Below are 19,987 nucleotides of genomic sequence, written 5' to 3' on the forward strand. Positions count from 1 at the left end.
GAAATCGATGAAGTAGCTCAGATATTGAAAGCAGTTTAGCTTCAACTACTTTTCACTGACATGAATTAGCTCACACATCATTTTACGTGCTGTGTCAAGCCCCAAGGTATTCAGCAACATGTGGAATGACTTCAGTGAGGCATGAAACTTATTTTCATAGACACTTTTGAAAATCCCGCGTTTACCTTCACTGGTCCCTACGTAGTCCTCCTGCATATACTGACTTTGCATCAGGTGAAACGGATTACAAAAAAAAAGTAGAAAAATAAAAAAATACACAATTAATAATCTATTATAACTATGCCCATGGAATAAAAACATATCAAAGGAGAAAACATAACTATTTTCGTATGAAAACCACACTTTGTTTGTATATTTCCTCCAATACTTTAAGTTCATTTCTAGTGTAATTTTCCAAGGTTTTCTCAATTCTAGTGACATCCTCTGGTCAGTCTGACACAACACTGAAAGCTTGGCGTTGTTTTGAATCACAGACTGGTTTGGGTTGGAAGGGCTCTCTAATCCCTCTTGATACTCCTCAGACTGCTCCTGGCTGCATCACTGGTGCCCATGTGAGACAGCAGCAGCGGGTAACAGTCCTTAGGCTGTACGAGGCTTGGAGGTCTCCAGGGAACATCCCTGATACGAACCCCTGGTAAGCGGCAGACTTCCCCCAAGAGCAGATCAGGCTGGCAGATGGGTGCCTCCGTACCTCTCAGAAGACAGTCTCCTACCATCGTCACCCATTGCCTTTTCTTAGTGGGACTAGTTGTTACGTGGGGAGCAGGCCGGGCTGTCTCACTCAGCTCCATGCCCCTGCAACAGTACTTTCCTTTCCCGTCTGCAGAGGGGTGAAGCAGTCTGCTTCTGGACCTGCTTCAGTTCTGTCGTTCAAAACAGTGTCTTTACTAAGTCCCCATCAATATTTCTATTATACAGTCAGCAGGACTGTTTAAATATGGTAATCTATTTAAAACTTCTTCTTGTATGTAACAATTTTATTAATAGAAGTCTAAATCTTGTTTTATATAAACTAAATTCATACTGTTGGAAAGTAAACAGAAAAGTTAAGTCAAGAAGAAATTGAAGTAGCTCATTTACAGTATGAAGATTCAGTGTTTCTCTGGAAAACAAGACAAAACAGAACAAAAAATACAATCTGCTTAACTTGGCTTCAGATTCTCCTTCAGGGGAATTTTTAGGTACACTTCCCAGAGATATACATTCAAAGGGTCCTTACATTAACTGAGATTTAATCTCCTGGAAATCTCCCCTTTTTCTTGTAATAACAGGATGTCATGTCCATATCCATTGTGTAACAGAAGGAGTGAAGAAAACCTCTAAAGTGAGAGATGGAAGATAGGTACTTCAATTATGGTCAGGCACTTTGGAAGAAGTAATATTTGCAGGAATCTGAGATGTTCTGCAAAGGCTCTCAGAGAAGCCCACAACTTAAAACACAGAGAAAGTTACATAAAAATAACCATGCCTATGATCTTCATTTGTTCATTTTATACCATTTGAGAAATATAAAGGGATGTTCAAAAGAGTATAAATTACATTTACACTCATTCTAAAATCCCTTTGCAGTGTGAGAATGACATGAAAAGGCCTAAATAAAAATAAGAATTGCAGATCATGCAGGAGATAATACAGTACTCAGGCAATAAGGAATCACAGGATGGCACTATACTTACGTCAATCAACACATTTTTAAAAATCAGATCTTATTAAATAAACTTGATATGATTTTCCTATGAGATTACAAGTCTGGTATGTCAATGTTGTTCTGATATGACAGTCTCTGTGAGGCATTTCACTCAGTACTAAACAGCATTTGGATTTTGAAATTACTGTATAAAAGCAGTACAGCGTATTCTAAAGGGATTCAAGTGCCCAAAAAACCTCATTGACGAGCTTATGAGAAATCTTTGCTGAATATATGTGTTCAATTATTTTCTGCATTGTGTATTTCTATTTTCTGGAAGACTAGTTTTGTGATCTTTTTTATTAATATGCTATTCTTTAATGATTGTGTTCATTCATTAGTTAGGTCATTTTCTTCACCATGTTTAAAATGATGCAATACATGAACCACATCAAGCACATCTTTGTGAGATCCAGGGATATGACATTGAGAAAAACAATTTCCTTATTTTCAGCCCAACTAAACAGAGGTGTTGAAGTAAAATCTAACTGAAGGATTTGTCCAACTCTTCTTCTGCATGAAAACACATCCTTGGATCTTTCCAACTTTTATACCAACGTCCCTGTTAAGAGCTATAGCCGTGCTGGAAGTGCTAGAAAAGTCATTTAAAAGACAGCAGGTGTAAGTGATAGCAGAGTTGCCTCTGAAGAATTTCCTCTGTTAGCACAAGACTGTGGCACACCATTAATTAGCAGTTAAAATCTAATCTTATTTGTACGCTTCCTAGCAAAAAAAGACCTGTATAAGAACAGCAAATGACATATCTATATGAAGGATCTACACTATGAAAGCCTTGGACTGTTTACATTTTCTCATGACACAGTCTAGGTATTGTTTTGTCAGTGATGATTGGAAGGGTCTAAGTCATTTCAAGTTTAGCACTAGTCTGTGCTTAACAGTTCCTGTAAAGTAAATGTTCCGTTTTCTCACAAGTCTTCAAGACAAGTAGTGTCCCCTCCAGCTTTCTTAATCCAGTGCCTCTGGGGCAGCATGAGGGGACTGAACTGCAGGTAGTGTCCTGGCTTGTGCACTCTTTCTGAATAACATCTCCTGTCGACACAGCTGGAGATAGGCTACGGAACTAGGTGGACCATGGACCTCACCTCATCGGGTATTTCTTATTCAGCAGGACTAAGCTGCCTGAATTTCTTTATGTCCTTTGGTCTATGTACACCATTTCTCAACTTTTTAGTTCCATACTGTAGTTAAAGAATTGCCACAGAGGACAGGGAACTGCAATAATGAATCACTGCAGTGGAGAACTGGCACAAATCAGAGAGCTACAAATGTTTTCTTTGTGATCCTACTGTTCTTTTTGCCATGACTGGCTCTCAGCAATAGATCCAATGTGATTTCTCACCCTTGACTTACAGTCCTCAGTTCTGTACACCTGAGAATGTCTTTTCCTGATCTAAGTTTTATTATATCATACCAGCTTGTAGACTGTGACAGTTTTCATAATTATGAGCAAATTATTATAATCATGTCAACAATGTAATCATAGTATCTGACTAGTCTTTGTCAGAGGCACCTAATAAGTTTCAGTATTATTTTTTTTTATAAATCCAGATGAGTCACTTTTCTTAAGCCCCAGTAAATTTAGGTGATTTGCTAAGTTTAGAAATCTGCAGCTGTTTGCATGGGTTGCTGCGAATGGAGAAAATCTTTCTAAGTAGTAGTCTCCGTCTCATTATATGTCGATCATATGATCAACATATACCCAGGTTGTGGCCCTGCATAAAGCTTGGAACTGCTTGCATAACAAGGCAGGAGACACTGCTGCAATCTATGACTTGTCTCATTTTTAAAGCTCTTCGCTTTAGTATTTATTCACATGAGGTGTCCACTTTTAAAATCTTAAAAATACAGGCTGACTCCTTCAGGATTTTCAAAGCCCCGTAAGTAGTTAGTGTAAGGACTGTTAGATTCCAGAAGCTAAGAGTTAGGAGCCTCAACAGTTTTGCAGATTGCAAGAGCCATCTTCCTATTTATGTAGGTGCTTAAACATTGCAAAAAATACGACTTCTATTTTTTATTTATTATTCATGATATATATTTTTTATGATAGCAAAGTTACATAATGTATGACTGAAGATAATGGAAAAAAATAAAAAGAAATCTAACCGGTTCCTAATATAATTTCTGAATTAGCTGCGCTTCACTACTGAATCTTCAACTTACTGTTATGAAAGCTATAGAACATAAAATGGGAAATATCATTATGTTGCTATATAAAGCCTCAGTTATTTCCACAATTTCAGCACTGAGTGCAGTTCTAATCATCTAAAAAAGACTATAGCAGGACTGGAAAAAAAAAAAAAAAAAAGAAAAAAAAGACAAAGAAAAGAGCAAGTATGATTCAAGATGAAATCACTTCTATAATACAGGATGTAATAGCAAGGAGTTGTAAACCTCTGACTGATGGACACACAGACTGTGCTGGGGAAGCAGCACTCTCCGCAGCCCTGTTGCTATATGGTTAATCATCACTACTGCCAACTGTCCAAGGCTGGACATTGAGATAGGGGGACCTTAGGTCTGTCCTGTACAACAGTTACAATTTTCTGGCACTGAGTTTAAGATTCAGGACTCTGCTTTCCATCTTCTACACAGTGAAATCCTGGGTCTCTGTCCAGATGGGGCTTCTGGGCTCCACCGCCTGCACTATTCTGCAGTTGTCTCTGTAGGTCTGTAGGTCTGACTTCAGGGCAGTATTAAAATCTTCAGTAACTCTGTCCACTTCCAAAAAAAAAAAAAAAGTGGAAAAAGACCAAACAAAAAAAGCAAGCAGCCCTCTCCCAACACTCTCCATTTAATTAATTAAGATTCTTTCTGAGAAAAGAAGGTTTAAAGCATAGAAGGCTTAATAAAGCTGCTAATATATCTGCTAGTTCATCAGGGGGTGACCTATCTTTGAAATGGGGCCTTGGAAAATCTGGGATACTTGGTGTCTTTCTTCAGGGCTGCTCTGTTTGGGTGCAGCATATCAGTTCTGGAATAATGCATCCCTCTTCCAAAACAACACTGTCAAAATACAGAATTTCAAGTTCTTCAACCAAGGCCTTCTTAGACAGTTAAACATATCTGTGTGCTGCTTCCCCAACAGAGAGAGTAAGTAGAGCTTCAACTGACGTGTTATTTGTACTCTTTTAACACTAGAATTTCATATTACTAACTCTCAAAATTGCCCTTAGCCAGGAATAGGAATGTTAACAAATATATGACACAAAATTAGTACAGTGTTTGACTATGACATGATGCCATAGCATCTGTTACCTCTCAATATGTCACCGAGTATTTCACAATTATTTAACATCTCTCACAGCTTTCTTCTCCAAGAAAGATTAAGTATTCAAAGTTCTTTCCTTTCCAGCATAAATGTTCTGCAGCTTCTAAGGTTTTCTCAGTAGACCCACCTTACATCTTTTAATGCAGCAATTCATCCTAAGATGTACTGTTGTAAATGTCTTACTTTTCTATGAAAAAAAAAAACTAGTTTGTAAGCCATATTTATCTACATTCTTCAACATTCTCTTGTATTTAGTAAAGCTAATAGTAAAAGAAACAAAAAATTCACTTTACGTATTAAATCTACTTATGTTAGAATGACTTTAACAGAATTATATATCTAAATGCAAACTCAACTGGACATTTTGCAGTGCACACAGAAGTACTCCTCCTTGCTGTCAGTGAGGTTTCATCTGACTAAGGCTGAGACTTTCACTGTAGCACAGGTATCAAAGCAGTTTTAAACATCCGACTCTTTCTGGCTAAATCTATATTAGCAAATACTTCAGTGCAGAAGCAGTTTAGTATTTTGCTGACATTGGTGTTGAGGCTCTTACAAAGTGGTTCTCTATTGGTTTAATCAGAGTTCTTTATGATGAGTTCTCTACTGGCCAGGTTGTGATCAAGAACTCTGAATCCTTCCTCCTAATACTGATTGACAGTCAACTGCGAATTTAAAGTTTTGTAGGCCATTTCATCATTCATACAGCATGAGAAGCCCTGCAGAGCATGGTAGAAGGTCTTGACCATTCTGCACGTCTGCTTGATATATGCTGGAGGACATGGGGGACTTCATGGTGGTGCAAGTTAGTCACTCATTCAGACCCATGTATCTCCATTAGGTATTGAAGCATGTTTAGGGGGTGCCCAGAGTGGACTCCTAGTTTATTTTCCATCAGAATGAGTCTTATTTGGATGCACTATAACGGCTCTGCAAATTGGAGGAATGTACAGAAAGTGGGGAATTTCAAGGGACTCACTTCAGAACTACTCCATGTTAACACGTGCAACCTATATGGACTGTTTTAAAATTAATCACTAATTTTTAATTTCTTGCAAATAAGAGGTTCAGATAAGAGTCCTTGAAGAACTATGATTAAACCAACCAACCAACCAAACAAACAAACAAAACAACAACTTTTCCCTTATATTTCTTGTGGGAAAATGGTGCAATGTATTTTCTGAAATCGTTATTGGCTAAAAACAGGTCTTATTCTTTTTCCATTTGGGTAGCTGTCCACTCAAAGAACAGTGTTAAGGAACTAAAGCAGGGATGGAGCTGTAATTCATACTAATTTTAAGACAGCATTTCATTGCCAGAGAAGTATAAAGCTAATATCTTATAGTAAATAAGAGTCATACCAAAGCTTTTCTTTGAACTGAGACATTTTGTGTGTCAGTTAGTTACTGGGTTTGACTTGTCAGACACCACCCACTCAGCTGATTAAAGATAGAAGACACAGCAACACTGCCACAAACCTAATGTACTATCTTTGAACTAAGTTCTATTTTGGGAACCTTATAGGGACATATTGCATATTCTATGACGTACTGCACATATTTACTTTTGGAGTCTTCTGATTACTGAATATACGGATGAAATATTCATTATCTGATACACCGGAAAAGGAAACAAACACAAAAACAAACAAACAAACAAACAAAAAAACACATTTCAGTGAGGAAAATCTTCGTAGCTGGCTCAGTCCTCTGAATTCTTTTTCAGTCAAATCTCTCCTGCATTTCAGTATGCTACACTACCAGAAACATCAGGTTGCCCAAAGACCATAGTTCAACACCTGCTCATTTCATCAATAAAATCATCCAAATCCTTTAAATAGAAATTACTGATTACTAGACTTCAAGAGCTCTAGTGACTTATAGAAGCCCCAGTAGAACAAAACAAATATATTTTGAAAGTATGGTTATATAATCTATTTATTATAAAGTGGCAGCAATAAACTAAGTGCACAAAGTATCCATTTGCAAGTAATTTGAACAGATGATCCCTCATTTGAAAACTCAAGAAAAGTAAATATTCTTTTCATGGGTATTTTTAACAAGCAAATCCTGCTTGTTAAGTAACTGAGGTGTCAGAAAACAAACAAAAAAAATCTACATAATAGGAAACCAAATGTGCTTATAAACTTGAAATACAGTACAGCATTCTGTTAAGTAAGTCCTCAAGATTCACCTCTGTGCTGTTCCATTGCATATATGAATAATTACTTGTTCCTTTTAAAGCTAGGGCTCTTTAGCTACTGCAACTCATTTTTCCAGTGCTGGAGATTCGGTCCCAATTTGGTTCCCAGGATTCTGCCAAAGAGGGTAGCCATCAAACAAAACTTTTTTTTTTTTTTTTCAGGGTTCATATTATCATTGTCCTTACAGGCTTGGAAGTGTTACAAATAAGAATGTAGCCTGTTAGTGAGTGTATAGTCCCTTTTATGTCACTCTGGAGCTGCCATGAGTTGTCACTGACATGAGTTGCAGCTTGCGATCTAATGCTGATCATAGCTCTTAGCTCTGCCAGTCCTTTCATGTGGACCAAAAAGGGAGCTGTTACATCAGCAATAGAACACCTACAAAAATGCAAAGAGTATGGTCTCTTTCATCTGATAGTTGAGTAGCTACTGCTTTTATTGTTTCCCAAATCATTAGTGAGAATAATCCACCACCTAACACACCTACTAAATGTCATTCCTAATTTTATCAGTTTGTAGTGACAGCTGAAGTATTTCTGCAGTTCACTAGTCACAACCCTGATAAACAGTAGCTAGCAATTAGTCTTTATTCGACTGTTCAGTAGGGAGAGCATCACCAGAGCCTACTCAGTTCCACTCAGCTGTGATCATCTGCAATTTCTTTCCATGGGTTCTCATGGGAGGATAAACAAGAACACTTACGAACCTTTAATAAGTTCCGTTCTTTCCTAAAAAAGAAAAATAAAAGCCCTTTTGCGACATTCTAAAATAATTTTGTTGGCCTTTGCTGGAGATAATTCAAGTTAACAGTAACTTCTGAGGTCCTTGAGAAAATAAGTATTGAGAGCATATGGACAAAAAGGAAACACCTTTCCCTCTAGAGTTCCTTCCCACATATACATATATATACAAGACATATGTTTCTTAGAAGGAAAAGCATACAAATACTTTAATAATCTTCAATGGTCTGTAATAATCTTTAACAGAAGATTATTCTTGTATGGTACAGAGTTTATAAACTGAAAATATTGTCAGATATTTAGATAGCAAACCACAGTCAGCCTACAAAGACAAACAAGAGGCTATTGACTTTTTAATGTCTGAATGGAAGCTAGTAGTAAAAATAAGATTTCCAGCAGCTGGAAACTTCTCAGATCAGTGGCTCCTTATGAACTAAATAATTACTTTGAAATAAATAAAACAATAAAACGATATATGTAATAATAACATAATACTGCATGGAATTAGCATTTAGGAAAAGTGCAGGGACTGGATACCATGGTCAGTAGACTGAAGTCTACTGACAAAAAAAAAAGAGAATATAAGTAATAGCACAGCAACCCGTCATACATTTTTTCGTGAATGTGTCTAGACCGGTAGCAACTGTCCCTCTGGGATAATAATTCAATCTTTTGTGTCTCAGCAGAGACGGTGATGATACTGCTAATTAACATCCATGATGACGGTTCTATTATGAAAACGTTCGTCTATTGGGAAATAGCATTTCTAAGGCAAACCCCCAATCTATTAGCATGTCTTGCCCTCACCTTTCAAAGGTAACACCAGTCCTCTTGCACTGATTAGCACATAAAGCACGCTACTTGAGTTACAGCTCATTTCATCTAATGGATATCTGCTTCTTATACATAGAATCAGATACATCTGCTGATATATTCAGCGCCTCCAATTTCCTCCCATTATTTATGTACTATCTGCCTTGGAATTAAAAAAGAGAAAGATTTCACTTTATGTGTATGTAGTAAGGTGCATATATGTAATGGGAACAGAAAACACAGACATTATTTTATAAATACTTTGCCCGTGTATTATATTCTGGCATGTCTCACTAAAGCTAGGAAGAAATTGAAGACTTCTCTTTTAATTTAAGAGTAGAATTGATACTCTCTTCCTCTTATTGATCATTATTATTTGTTATTTATTTACAGTGGTATTAAGTGCATGCTGCAGTCCATAAGGTCTCATGAGGAGGGGATTGCTTCTGGACAGTTTCAGCAGAAATCTCTAATCCAAGCAATTTAACGACTGGCAGGTAAACAGAAATAGAGCAACAGAGTGGAACATATGATCAGAGATCAGTGCCCATAATGAAATCTCTACTATCTATTACTACTAATATGAAAACAGAAAGGCAGTAGGAAGTAAAGGATCACAGATAAAATAAATTGAATAAGAAGGATTTATCTCACTACAGCACAGCTTGGATGGGTGTACATAAACTTAGAGCAGGCAAGAACATCTCCATAAGCAGTTACTGGATGAGAAAGACAGAGAGAGGGAGGGAAGGAGGAAGGGAGAGAAAAGGGAAGATAGTTGTGTGTACACCGTGACAGATTCTACCTTATTTTTCTCCTCAACTCTTGGAAAATTCTGATATTACTAAAGCATATACATTGAAATTCTTCACTAAGAGTCAGCTGAAGGTTTGAATACCTACTATTTTCAGCCTGCCAGATTGAGGTCCATGACATACACTTCCAGATTTATTTTTATCTCCATTTAAAAAAAAAATTCAAGAGAAAATAATATTCATGTTTACTTTACTTCATTATTTTTATTATACCCACACAGTTCTCCATAATTGCTCAGAAGTAAATTTGATAGACAATTAACAAATAAATGCTAAATTAAAAATGAGGTGTAATATTAAAAATAAAGAACAATATAAGAAGGGGAAACAATAAAGGAAAGAAAAATATACTATGGATTTTTTAAAAAACAGGCATTATCCACCATAAATTTATTTGCTTCTACATGTGTGAGGCATTGTGGTCTGTCAACAAAGGACTTTGAAAAACCATACAAATAAATTTCACAGTAATTGGAAATTAGTCAGTCCTTTTCCATATGTTGTCAAAACCAAAAAGTAAAGAGTTGCAATTCCTAGCTAGGGTGACTGGGAATCAACTGAGTTTTCAAATATTTTAAGTATTCTACACACACATACACATGTAAATTAATACACCCAACTTGTCAACAGTAAAGCTTCAAAGGCTGTTCTTCAGAGCTACACTTACAGTCAAAGTTCTTAAAATGCTGGCTGAAACAAATGAAGTTTCATTGATTTTTAAATAACTTGAGATCTAAAGTTTTCACTTTGTCTCTTCACTAGAGACTATACTTTAAGCAAAGTACAATGGTGATCCTTCATCTTGTCCATACTTCATTGCAGATTCAAAGTCTTTGAAGCTTATGCGACCATCAGAATCCTGATCAACTTCTCTATAAGAGAAAAGAGATCTGGTATCTAAAACCTAAAAGACATTATGTAAAACAGACATTATACTTAGTTGTAGATATTCAACACCAATATTGTTTTGAAGAGCTCAAATCCTACCCATTTGAATTCTATAAAAAGAATTAATTAACTAAAAATGCTTTTTGTGTAGTACGTCTCATATATAGATCTCAAAGCTTTTTAAAAAGAACAAGTATCATTATGTTTATTCAACATTCACCATTAGTGGTAGTACGGCAGTATTCTTACGATACTGCAGTATGCAAAGTGGGATGCATCTCCTACATAGATTACATTGAAAATTCCAAAATAATCCATGCTGTTTAGCAGAGGCACATTTTATTATCCTCTGAATGCCCTGGAAATTTCAAAGGGATTCTAGACCCTGCAGAAGTAGTATACTGTCTCAGTTTTAAAGAAAGCCTCACACAAAGGGATGAGATGTTCTATTCTATATGATGTCCGTATTCTAAACACACTCTTGAGAGAACTCTATTAAAGGTAAAAGAAAATTTATTTACAACACCTTCAAATATGAAAACAGTTCAAAGGCTACAAGGGCTGATAAAAGAAAACAGAATACTGCTTACATCTGTCTATCCTCACTTCAACTGCAAGAATCTCCTCTATAATATCCAGCTTTCAATGTATCAGTAACTATCAAACCACGTGAATGAAAAAAGATTTCTTCTGAAGAAAATACTGCATCTTTGTCTTCACAAAGGAGGGTCTTGATTTAGAATATGTACTTTTTATTTCCATCTCCCTGAAGAAGTACTATTTAGATTAAAATATTATCATTCTCCCCTTCAATAAAAAATAGTAATCTGCAATTTATTCAAGAATCCTCCAGTCTGCTAACTTGCCACCTCTTTGCAACTTTTAACATTGTTCGATAAGATTCTTCTCCTTTCTTGGTAATAAACAATTTGTACTATGTTGAACTATGCTACAAGCAAACTATTAACCTCTCGTGTTATTAAACGTTTTCTGAACTTGGTCAGCCTCATGGTGCAATGATGAACCTCACATGACCATAAACACATGAAATGACACCCTACCATTGAGGAAATATTTAAACAAAATTAATTCCTTCAGCTCATTGTTAGCTCTAGATCAAGACCAAAACATGTTCGCATTCTACTGCTTTTCAAGTAATGACAAGTTTTGGATTATCATCACCTATGTGTTTTTATGGACAATATGACAGCTGATCATAACTCAATCTGATGAATTTCTTGGTAAAAAGGATCTTTTCAGACATGGTATGTTATAATATAAGCAAATGCAAAGTTATTCACCAGTAGGGGATGAATTCAGATCATAATTACAAAATGGAGATGCCGTCCTGGAAAGCAGTGACTGAAAAGGGCGGAGGAGTCATAAAAAGTAATCAGATGAAGATTATCTCCTACTGTGATGCTTTACATAAGAGGGTGAATATGATCCTTGAATGTATAAGCAGGATAATATCTAAAACAAATACAAGACTGATTTTATTTCAGAGTATGGCACTAGGAAAATTATTAGGGAAATACTGTGTCTAATTTCTGGTGTCCAGGCTCCAAAAAGGATAGTGAGGAACTAAAAAGAACTGAGAAAATAACTGCTATAAAAACAAGCTCTGGAAATGACGCCTTATAATGAGACATTAAAATCATCTGTTCAAAAAAAAGATTAGAGAATGGATTCAATCAAATCAAGACAACAAGTATATATCTAGAGAGGATATTTCAGATAGTAAATATCTTTTTAAGCAGCAAGGAAAGGCATGATGGTAGACAAAATTTGGAAGACAAAGCTAGACAAATGTATAACTTACTTAAAATTTATTTTTTTAATGGTGCCGACAAGCTGTTGAGATAACTTACCTACGGATATGGGACAGTTGCTATCGTGTTAAAATCAAGACTACGTAACTTGCTATAGCATATGTTCTAGCCAAAAGGAAGAATACTAGGTTTAAATATTTCCTTACTGGCTCACTCTGTGGTGGTAATCATACCCATTGATCTGCACTGTATGTAAGTACCTTAACTATCTCATATAAGGTATTATTTAGACAGTCTCCATCAGTAACAGAGCAGAAGAGGCATTTTTAGAGAACAATGGATAGAGATAAATAAAATGAAGCTCACCCTGAAATTTTAAGCAAGATTTAAGAACCTGATGAAAGGAATAATACCACCATCTTTCTCCACTGATACAGACTTATAAAAAAGACAATGTAGATGGTGAACGATGATCCATGCTTGTCTCGTCTTGTTTTCACTTATACATCCCTATTTGTATACAGATGCTTTTTGAATAAACAGGAACCACAGAATAAAAAGAATAGTTTTACCGTCCCAGACAATCAGTTCATTTACCCAAATGGCTTGTCTCTCACAGCAGCCATCAGTGTATGGAAGAAAGGATGAGTGTAGTGATACTTCCTCAGGTTATTGTCCCTTGGAGTATTCTCTACATTCAGGGGTTTCCTAAATGAGACATGCATGTTTGTATGTAATTATTCTTGATGCATGTTTATTGCATGAATTTTTCTAACAGTTTTTCAAAGCCATGTGAAGCCCACAACCTGAACACCTGCTCAGTGAATAAGTACTTCATCTTATTTGTTTTGAACCTGCTATTCATTTGACATTCCCATTTTTTTTGAAGTCAACAATTGCAGCATTTTTTGTAACAAAAAGCCTATTTTAATGACAGTAATTATTACTATAATCTGTGTTATTTGCAAGTAAATTAGTTTATTTAAAGAAAATGTACAGATTCGAATAACTGAGAGAAAGTTTAATAATCAATTAGCAAAATCTATTTTTTTCTTAATACTGCAAGGTATTCTCAAACTTTAATTCTGAAAGATCAATTCACAAGCATTTCAGAAGGTAATGCTGACAATCTGGCTAAACTAAATTTAATAGGAGTTTTGTCATTAATTTTCAGGAGGCAAGTATTTCACCCCATATATCTGAGTTACGTGCACAGTCACGTATTTAATGTTTACATTAATTACGTGTACCTGTATGGAAGCTTGTCTTGAAAAATGGCCCTCAACTTTATATGGTGTTTGTTCTACATTGCAAAAGCCACCAAATGAGTCTGAATTGTGCATCACCATCTGACCAACCTTTAAGCAGAGATTAGCAGATATGTTGGCTGATAAATAAATGACTAATAAACTGGTAAGTAGTTAACTGTTGTAATCTGAAGAAATACTGCGTTTATTTAAATGTTACAGATTTCTGAAACCTTGCCAAAAGTAATCTAAAAGCTAGAATGGTCTTGGAGTGTTAAATTTTCATTTTCATCTAGCAGAAGCAAATGATATATTCATTCTTATGATTCTAAAAATACTATGTCACAGTATATTGATCTTTATTTCATAGACCAGTACTCATTTAACATTCTTAGTAAAATATATATAGATGTTTCAAGGTATGCAGTGCTGTGGGTAGACTACGATTTCTCACTGAAAATTGAGTAATAATCAGCATCACAAGTTACTGACTGTGAGGTATAAATTATTCTCTTATACAATTAAGTAGTTGAAGACTCCCCAAATCACCTAAGTGTATTTTCATAGCAAACTAGATTAGATAAATGGCACTTTCCTTCTGACAGGAATATTTTAACCATAAATCTGAGTATAGTAAATGAATAGCTTAAAAGACTAACATCAGTATAAGTTCCCTCTGTAAGATTTGTGTTTATTAATTCACTGAAATGAGTACTTATCATAAAAGTATCCACATGCAAATACAGCTTACCCTTTTATTTTTTAAATATATTAAGCAGACACTCAATCTTTTTTCCCACTATCCCCAAAACAATTCACTTACAATCAGATCTTGCAGTTCCTAAGACAAAAGCATTCACTAAAAGTAACAAATACAGAATACGGCCACAATATTCCTTCGTTTTGGATGGACTCTCACATAAGCACTACCTCTTAAAGTAGGCACAAGATTTGAAATATTCTTTATCTGATTCATATATGATTTCTCATCATATCTATCCAAAGCATGTAAAAATATAGATTAAAAATTTTAATTTTACCCTGTATTTTTCTAGATAATTCAGTATCTGACCTAAGTGGTAAATCAGAAATAAATAAATAAATAATAATAATAAAAAAATGAGCAAGCATTTCTGTTACTTAAAACATAGAATAAAGTATGTCAAAGCCAGCAGAGACTGGTGTTGAGTTGGCTTTCACTGGTTAGCTCAGAAGAAGAAGCTCCAAAGTCACATATGAGCCAGGATAAATTAAACTCTGCTCAGATCTCTGATGCCATGGCCATACATCATATATATGCAAGTGAGGAAGGTGGCTTAAAACTAGCATAGATTTCTCCACTATGCAAACATAGTTAAAGATCATTAATTATACAGGTAAGGATGGATGGTCCTCGCTTTGACTTTGAAAGAACTGAAGTTAACCCATAGGCAGGAAGTTTTCATTTACTCTATTTCATGCAGGCAGCGGTTTTCATAGATAGAGATCAGTGAGGAGAAAACAGCAGATCTATCATGTAAACCAAATATAGGTAGAGAAATATATGGGAGGTACCACTGAAAATAAAATAAAATAAAATAAAATAAAATAAAATAAAATAAAATAAAATAAAATAAAATAAAATAAAATAAAATAAAATAAATAAATAAAATAAAATAAAATGTTCCTTCTCACAACAGTCTGCATGAATAGAGGTTTACTTTGGTTACTGGTCAACAAACAAACAAAAAATATATTATTTTAAAAGTGACAGAAATGGTCACTTGATTTTCCAAATTAGCTAATGTATGACTTAAAAATGTTACTCATTTAAATTTGGGTAAAACAGCACTAACAGTTGCCATAACTAAATATGAAAAGACAGCTTCCTGTTTACAAATAGATATAAAATTGGACATTTGAGAAGTTTTTACTACCTATTTCCAAAAACTTTTAGTTTCACCAGTTTACTAGGTGCTTTATAGCTGAGGTATTATGAGAAACAACAAATTAAAAGGCCTCTACTTTGCAAACACAGTTGCAATTTATCAAATGACTACGTGTGGTGACTTAATAGATGGCTTTTTATGTATTGCTATGTAACAACCTTTTTCTCAGAACAGATGAAGTTATAATGAGATATACCATGTATTGAAGTAACTTATTTCTGTAATAGTCCGTGATCTACTGTAATTTTTTTATTGTCCCTATTTTTTCTTCCACACTGAAGTATTAGTTCTAAATTAGAGGCAGAAGCACGCTAGGCACACAGGGCTGGATACAGTGTCTTCAAATCTCAACTTCTCTGCAGTTTCACTGGTTTTAGGATATTCCAAGAATAGTGGTGGTCTTTAACCATTTATTGTAGCCAAACCTCACTTCTATCTCAAGTCTCCAAAATAAATAAAAAGTAATAATAATAAAAAATGTTCCCTGCTATTTCATTATTTAGGTTTACAGCATGAATAAGTAGAAGTTTTATACTTCTTTTAAATTACTTCAGAGAAGTGCTAAAAAGTGCAGTTTTCTGAATTAACAAACTACATTGTATCTAAACTGCATTTAAGTACTGTACCATATTTAATTACAGCTCAGTGGTCCTGCCTTGCAACTCTCATGATACACTTATTGCCTCATTAAATATTTTCTACATTTCAAATGCTCTGTCATACTTACAGATCAGAGGCCAGCAGGATTGTTGGCTATGAATGATTTAGGCCTGGAGTCATTTTTGCAAGTGTGTCTGGGCGTGGTTCTTTCGTGCTTAAAGTCCCAGCACCATTCAGATCTAACAATGTCTGCCTTACCTTCATTCTTCTGACCTAGCTGTGATAATCCAAAGCCCATTTTCTATTAAAATAACTTTTCCCTTTGTATTCTTTAAGGAAATCTAATATGAACATCACAGGGAGCCAGCCTACTCAGGAAACCCACAGTGATTTTACAAGGAGAAGGCACTCTTAAAACTCGACTGCCTTTTTCTCTAATAACAAAAGATGTTACAGTTTGATCTAACTTGTGTTTTCAAGGAAGTAGCAGCAGTGAAGAAATGCAACTTACGATGTGATCCAGGAATTTTCCTTTACAGCTATTCCTCCACTACTTCTGACACTAGCCTCTGCCAGAGTCAGAAAATCTGGATTCGATTTCCAAGGGAACCCCTTTCCCATCAAAACATAATCATCCATTGTATGTGCCCAATGATAAAATTTTCCAAATTCTGTTTGTCTACTGTATGCAAATTATATTTAACTCCATTACTGACATCCCTTTTTTCTGCTTTCATTTGCTCTGCACAGACACTTGTGCTTCTGTGCATCTTCTCCCAGCCTTCCTTGATCCACTGTTTCTAAAGCAATACGGGTAAATGACACTTGGCTGTCATCCTGTCGTCCCTCACTTTAGCTTATTCCTTGTGACCTGAAGAACATCAGAAGATCAATATGGTTACTTGTTGCCTGTCTGCCATGAGCTGGAAATGACTGATTTACTGTCTTTTGCCTCAGATTATATTTTAGGAGCACTGGGCTCAGAATTGTCTTTTATTTCACTATCTGACTGAAAATTTCAACCTTGAGTTCTTCCTTTTGGAATTACAATACAAATAATAATTTTTAAAGCTTAAAAGTAAGGCAATTTACAAATACAGGTCTGTTAAATGCATTTGCCTACTATTTGGTAACAGGTTTATAAATTAATATTGGCTTCAACAGCCACCTATTATAAAGTAGAAAAACGCCTTTTAAAATGGAAAAGGTCTTTTGGCCTTTTTTTTCCCCACCTCTCCTATACAAATTGTTTATGGAAAGAGAAATGTAAAGAACAGAACCTTTTCTTAGACTTTCTGAAGTACCGGCCTGTGAAACAGATTCATAAAAATATTCCATATGATTACAATATAATTTCAGGGACTATGCAGAAATATTACTCAAGCATGTACTAAACTACACAGAGATCATATAGACTTTTGGGACTACAATAGCTGAAATCTTGTATTTCTCAGTTTTAATTGCTTTGAATAAGTAACTCATTACTTGACAGATATTCAGAAAAACAAAACCAACCCCAACCTGAAAATGCTAGAAACTGTGTAAATAGACCACATGTATATAATCTCAACAGTTATATGAAGAATAAAGTTTTCACAACCAGAATTTTAAATTGATTATATCTTTTACATTCAAATTTTATTGCTACTATGTTTATCTGATATTCTTACAAAAAACCATCAGGGAATAATTTAAGCCAGAGTCAATACTTTCACTGGATTAGAACCAAAGCTGTCATACTGATTGAGCAGCAAGAGTAAAAATTACACATCACACAATGAATCCCTGCCGAGGATAAAATGACCCACCAACTGAAGATTCAAGGATGACGGCTTCTTCAACAAGCTGCCTTCTCTTCTGATTAACCAGCTGGTTCTTCCTTCTTATAGTGCTTGCCTCTTTGTTGATGGGATTCCTGCAGAGCTCCACAGCTGTTTTGTTACTAATGTGTATATTAATTTCACTTCTTTAAAACCCAAGTGTTGAGAAAAGCCATTCTGATCTTTGGTAAATGCAGAAGAATTATGAAGAAACTTCTGGTTTTGCTTCCTGAAACAGGACAGGCAAAGTACATACAGTAGAGGATGCAAAAGTACACAAAGTACAGGATGTGGAACACTAGCAGTCAGAAGTTTCAATCATATAGGAGAACTTAAAGAATCATGCTTCACCTTCAATGCTGTTCAGTTTTTAGAAATATGATTTTAAAGTAGAGAGCAAACAAATTACTATCTGGTGAGAACTTGTTCCAACAGTATATTGCATTCAGTTGTTTCTTCTCTGGGATAAATGCTGTCCTGTTTTTTCTGAGTGCACTACCTGACTGCTGCTGTCAATAATTGTAAAGTACTTTATTCTTGATGCCAATTCTCTACCTGCAATATTCTTTATCCATTTTTCTATGCTTTCCTTGATTTTCTTCTCCATGAACAGTGGAAATAGTCTTGGGCACACTGGTTCTGCCAATTTTTGTCCCTTCTTTCTTAAACGGTTGTCTTTTCTGAAGCCTTTATCACTCATGCCATGTTTGATCCCATAGGGCCAGTAGTGTACTTGTGTAGAGAGAGTAACTCTTCATTTTACATCTCTGAACACTTCCCAGAGAAAGAAATACCCCAGATCCTCTTCTCGTGATCAGTTCTGCCTTCTTTTTCCGCTGGCATTCCACAGAAGAACCTCTGAGCTTCTACTTCTTTTCATGTGCAACTGCACACTGCAGCTTGTCCTCACGTCTTCTCACTCTCTTTCACTTAGTAAAAAAAGTTACCCCCGAATGTAAATGACCCTGCTTATGTCAGTCTTTTTTACTTCTTTTTCTTGTTCTTAAGCCTCTGCCCCTTAGAAAAGATCTACTGAGACCTACACGGATCTACAGGTTTTATAAAAGAATTAAGAAATGCCTCACAGAGCTCAAGAAAGAACTAGCATTTGTAATCACTATTAAATGCATGTGTTTCTAGTGTAATTACTTACTGAGCAGCTATAGGAACAAAATTAATAAATACTTTCATCCCTGACTTAGAATTAAGTATAATTTATAATATATGATATTATAATAATATATACTATTATAGTGATATCCTGCATAGTATAATATATAATAATATATAACATATAATAGATAATATGTAACATATAATACATAACATGTATTATGTAATATGTAATGGTTATATAGGATACTATGTTGTATAATATCATTTTATTTATTATAATAAGTACTATATAATTTGTGGATTATTCAGAGAATGAAGTAATAGTATATAATGTGGAAGACACAGTGGTTGGATACAACAATCTGAATCACGCGTCAAGGTTGCCTGTTCAAACAAAATCAGGTTTTACAGAATCAAAACTAGAAGCCTGGGAAAAAGAAATGCAGATAATATCCCCAATGGGAGGCTTATCATAGAAAGAAGATCATAAACAGCCTAGGAATCTTAGTGGAAAAGCAACCCAGTGTGAGCTTTTAAGGAGCAGTCAAGATATAAAGAGTGAACTCATTTTTTGTTACATAAATAAGGGAGCAGCATTGTATTTGCTGTAGATGCGAAATGCCATGGTTGACACCAGTACTGGAATGCTGGAACTCTTCTCTCTGCTTTGGTGGTTTGTTTTTTTGTTTGTTTTATAGAATACTTAAAATGTTAGATGACGTAGACACCTAACCTGCCAAAAATAATTTGGAAACAGAAATTGCCTAAAGGAAATCAGTTCCTCCATTTCCATCAGATGCTGTTGACATGACAAAAGAGTACCTACATCCAGAGAATACTTCATAACAAAGAGATGGTGAACAAAACCAGTTACAAGGGCTAAGGAGTGACAAAGTGAAGAATAAAACAAAAGTGTTTAGAAAAATATGAGTCTAATTATATAGCCTGTAATGTACAAATTGTCAGGCTAATTTTTATTTTAGTTTTTTAATCTTAATCACTATACTTAATCACTATACTTATGTCAAAAGAGTTCAGACAATCCCTC

At 35.1% G+C, this 19,987-nt stretch overlaps 1 protein-coding gene across 1 annotated transcript in view; it reads right to left on the reverse strand.

Annotated features, from left to right (window-relative positions):
* Positions 1 to 9,510: 9,510 nt before the first annotated feature.
* The window catches only part of EFCAB11 (EF-hand calcium binding domain 11), a 60,320-nt gene continuing 49,843 nt past the window's right edge, over positions 9,511 to 19,987 (reverse strand). The window contains exon 5 of the mRNA XM_066998315.1: positions 9,511 to 10,440. Coding sequence (XP_066854416.1) covers positions 10,341 to 10,440 — 100 coding nt within the window. The 3' untranslated portion in view covers positions 9,511 to 10,340. The remainder of the gene's footprint in view (positions 10,441 to 19,987) is intronic.

This window comes from Anser cygnoides, chromosome 5 (genome assembly GCF_040182565.1).
Source record: "Anser cygnoides isolate HZ-2024a breed goose chromosome 5, Taihu_goose_T2T_genome, whole genome shotgun sequence".
NCBI lineage: Eukaryota > Metazoa > Chordata > Aves > Anseriformes > Anatidae > Anser > Anser cygnoides.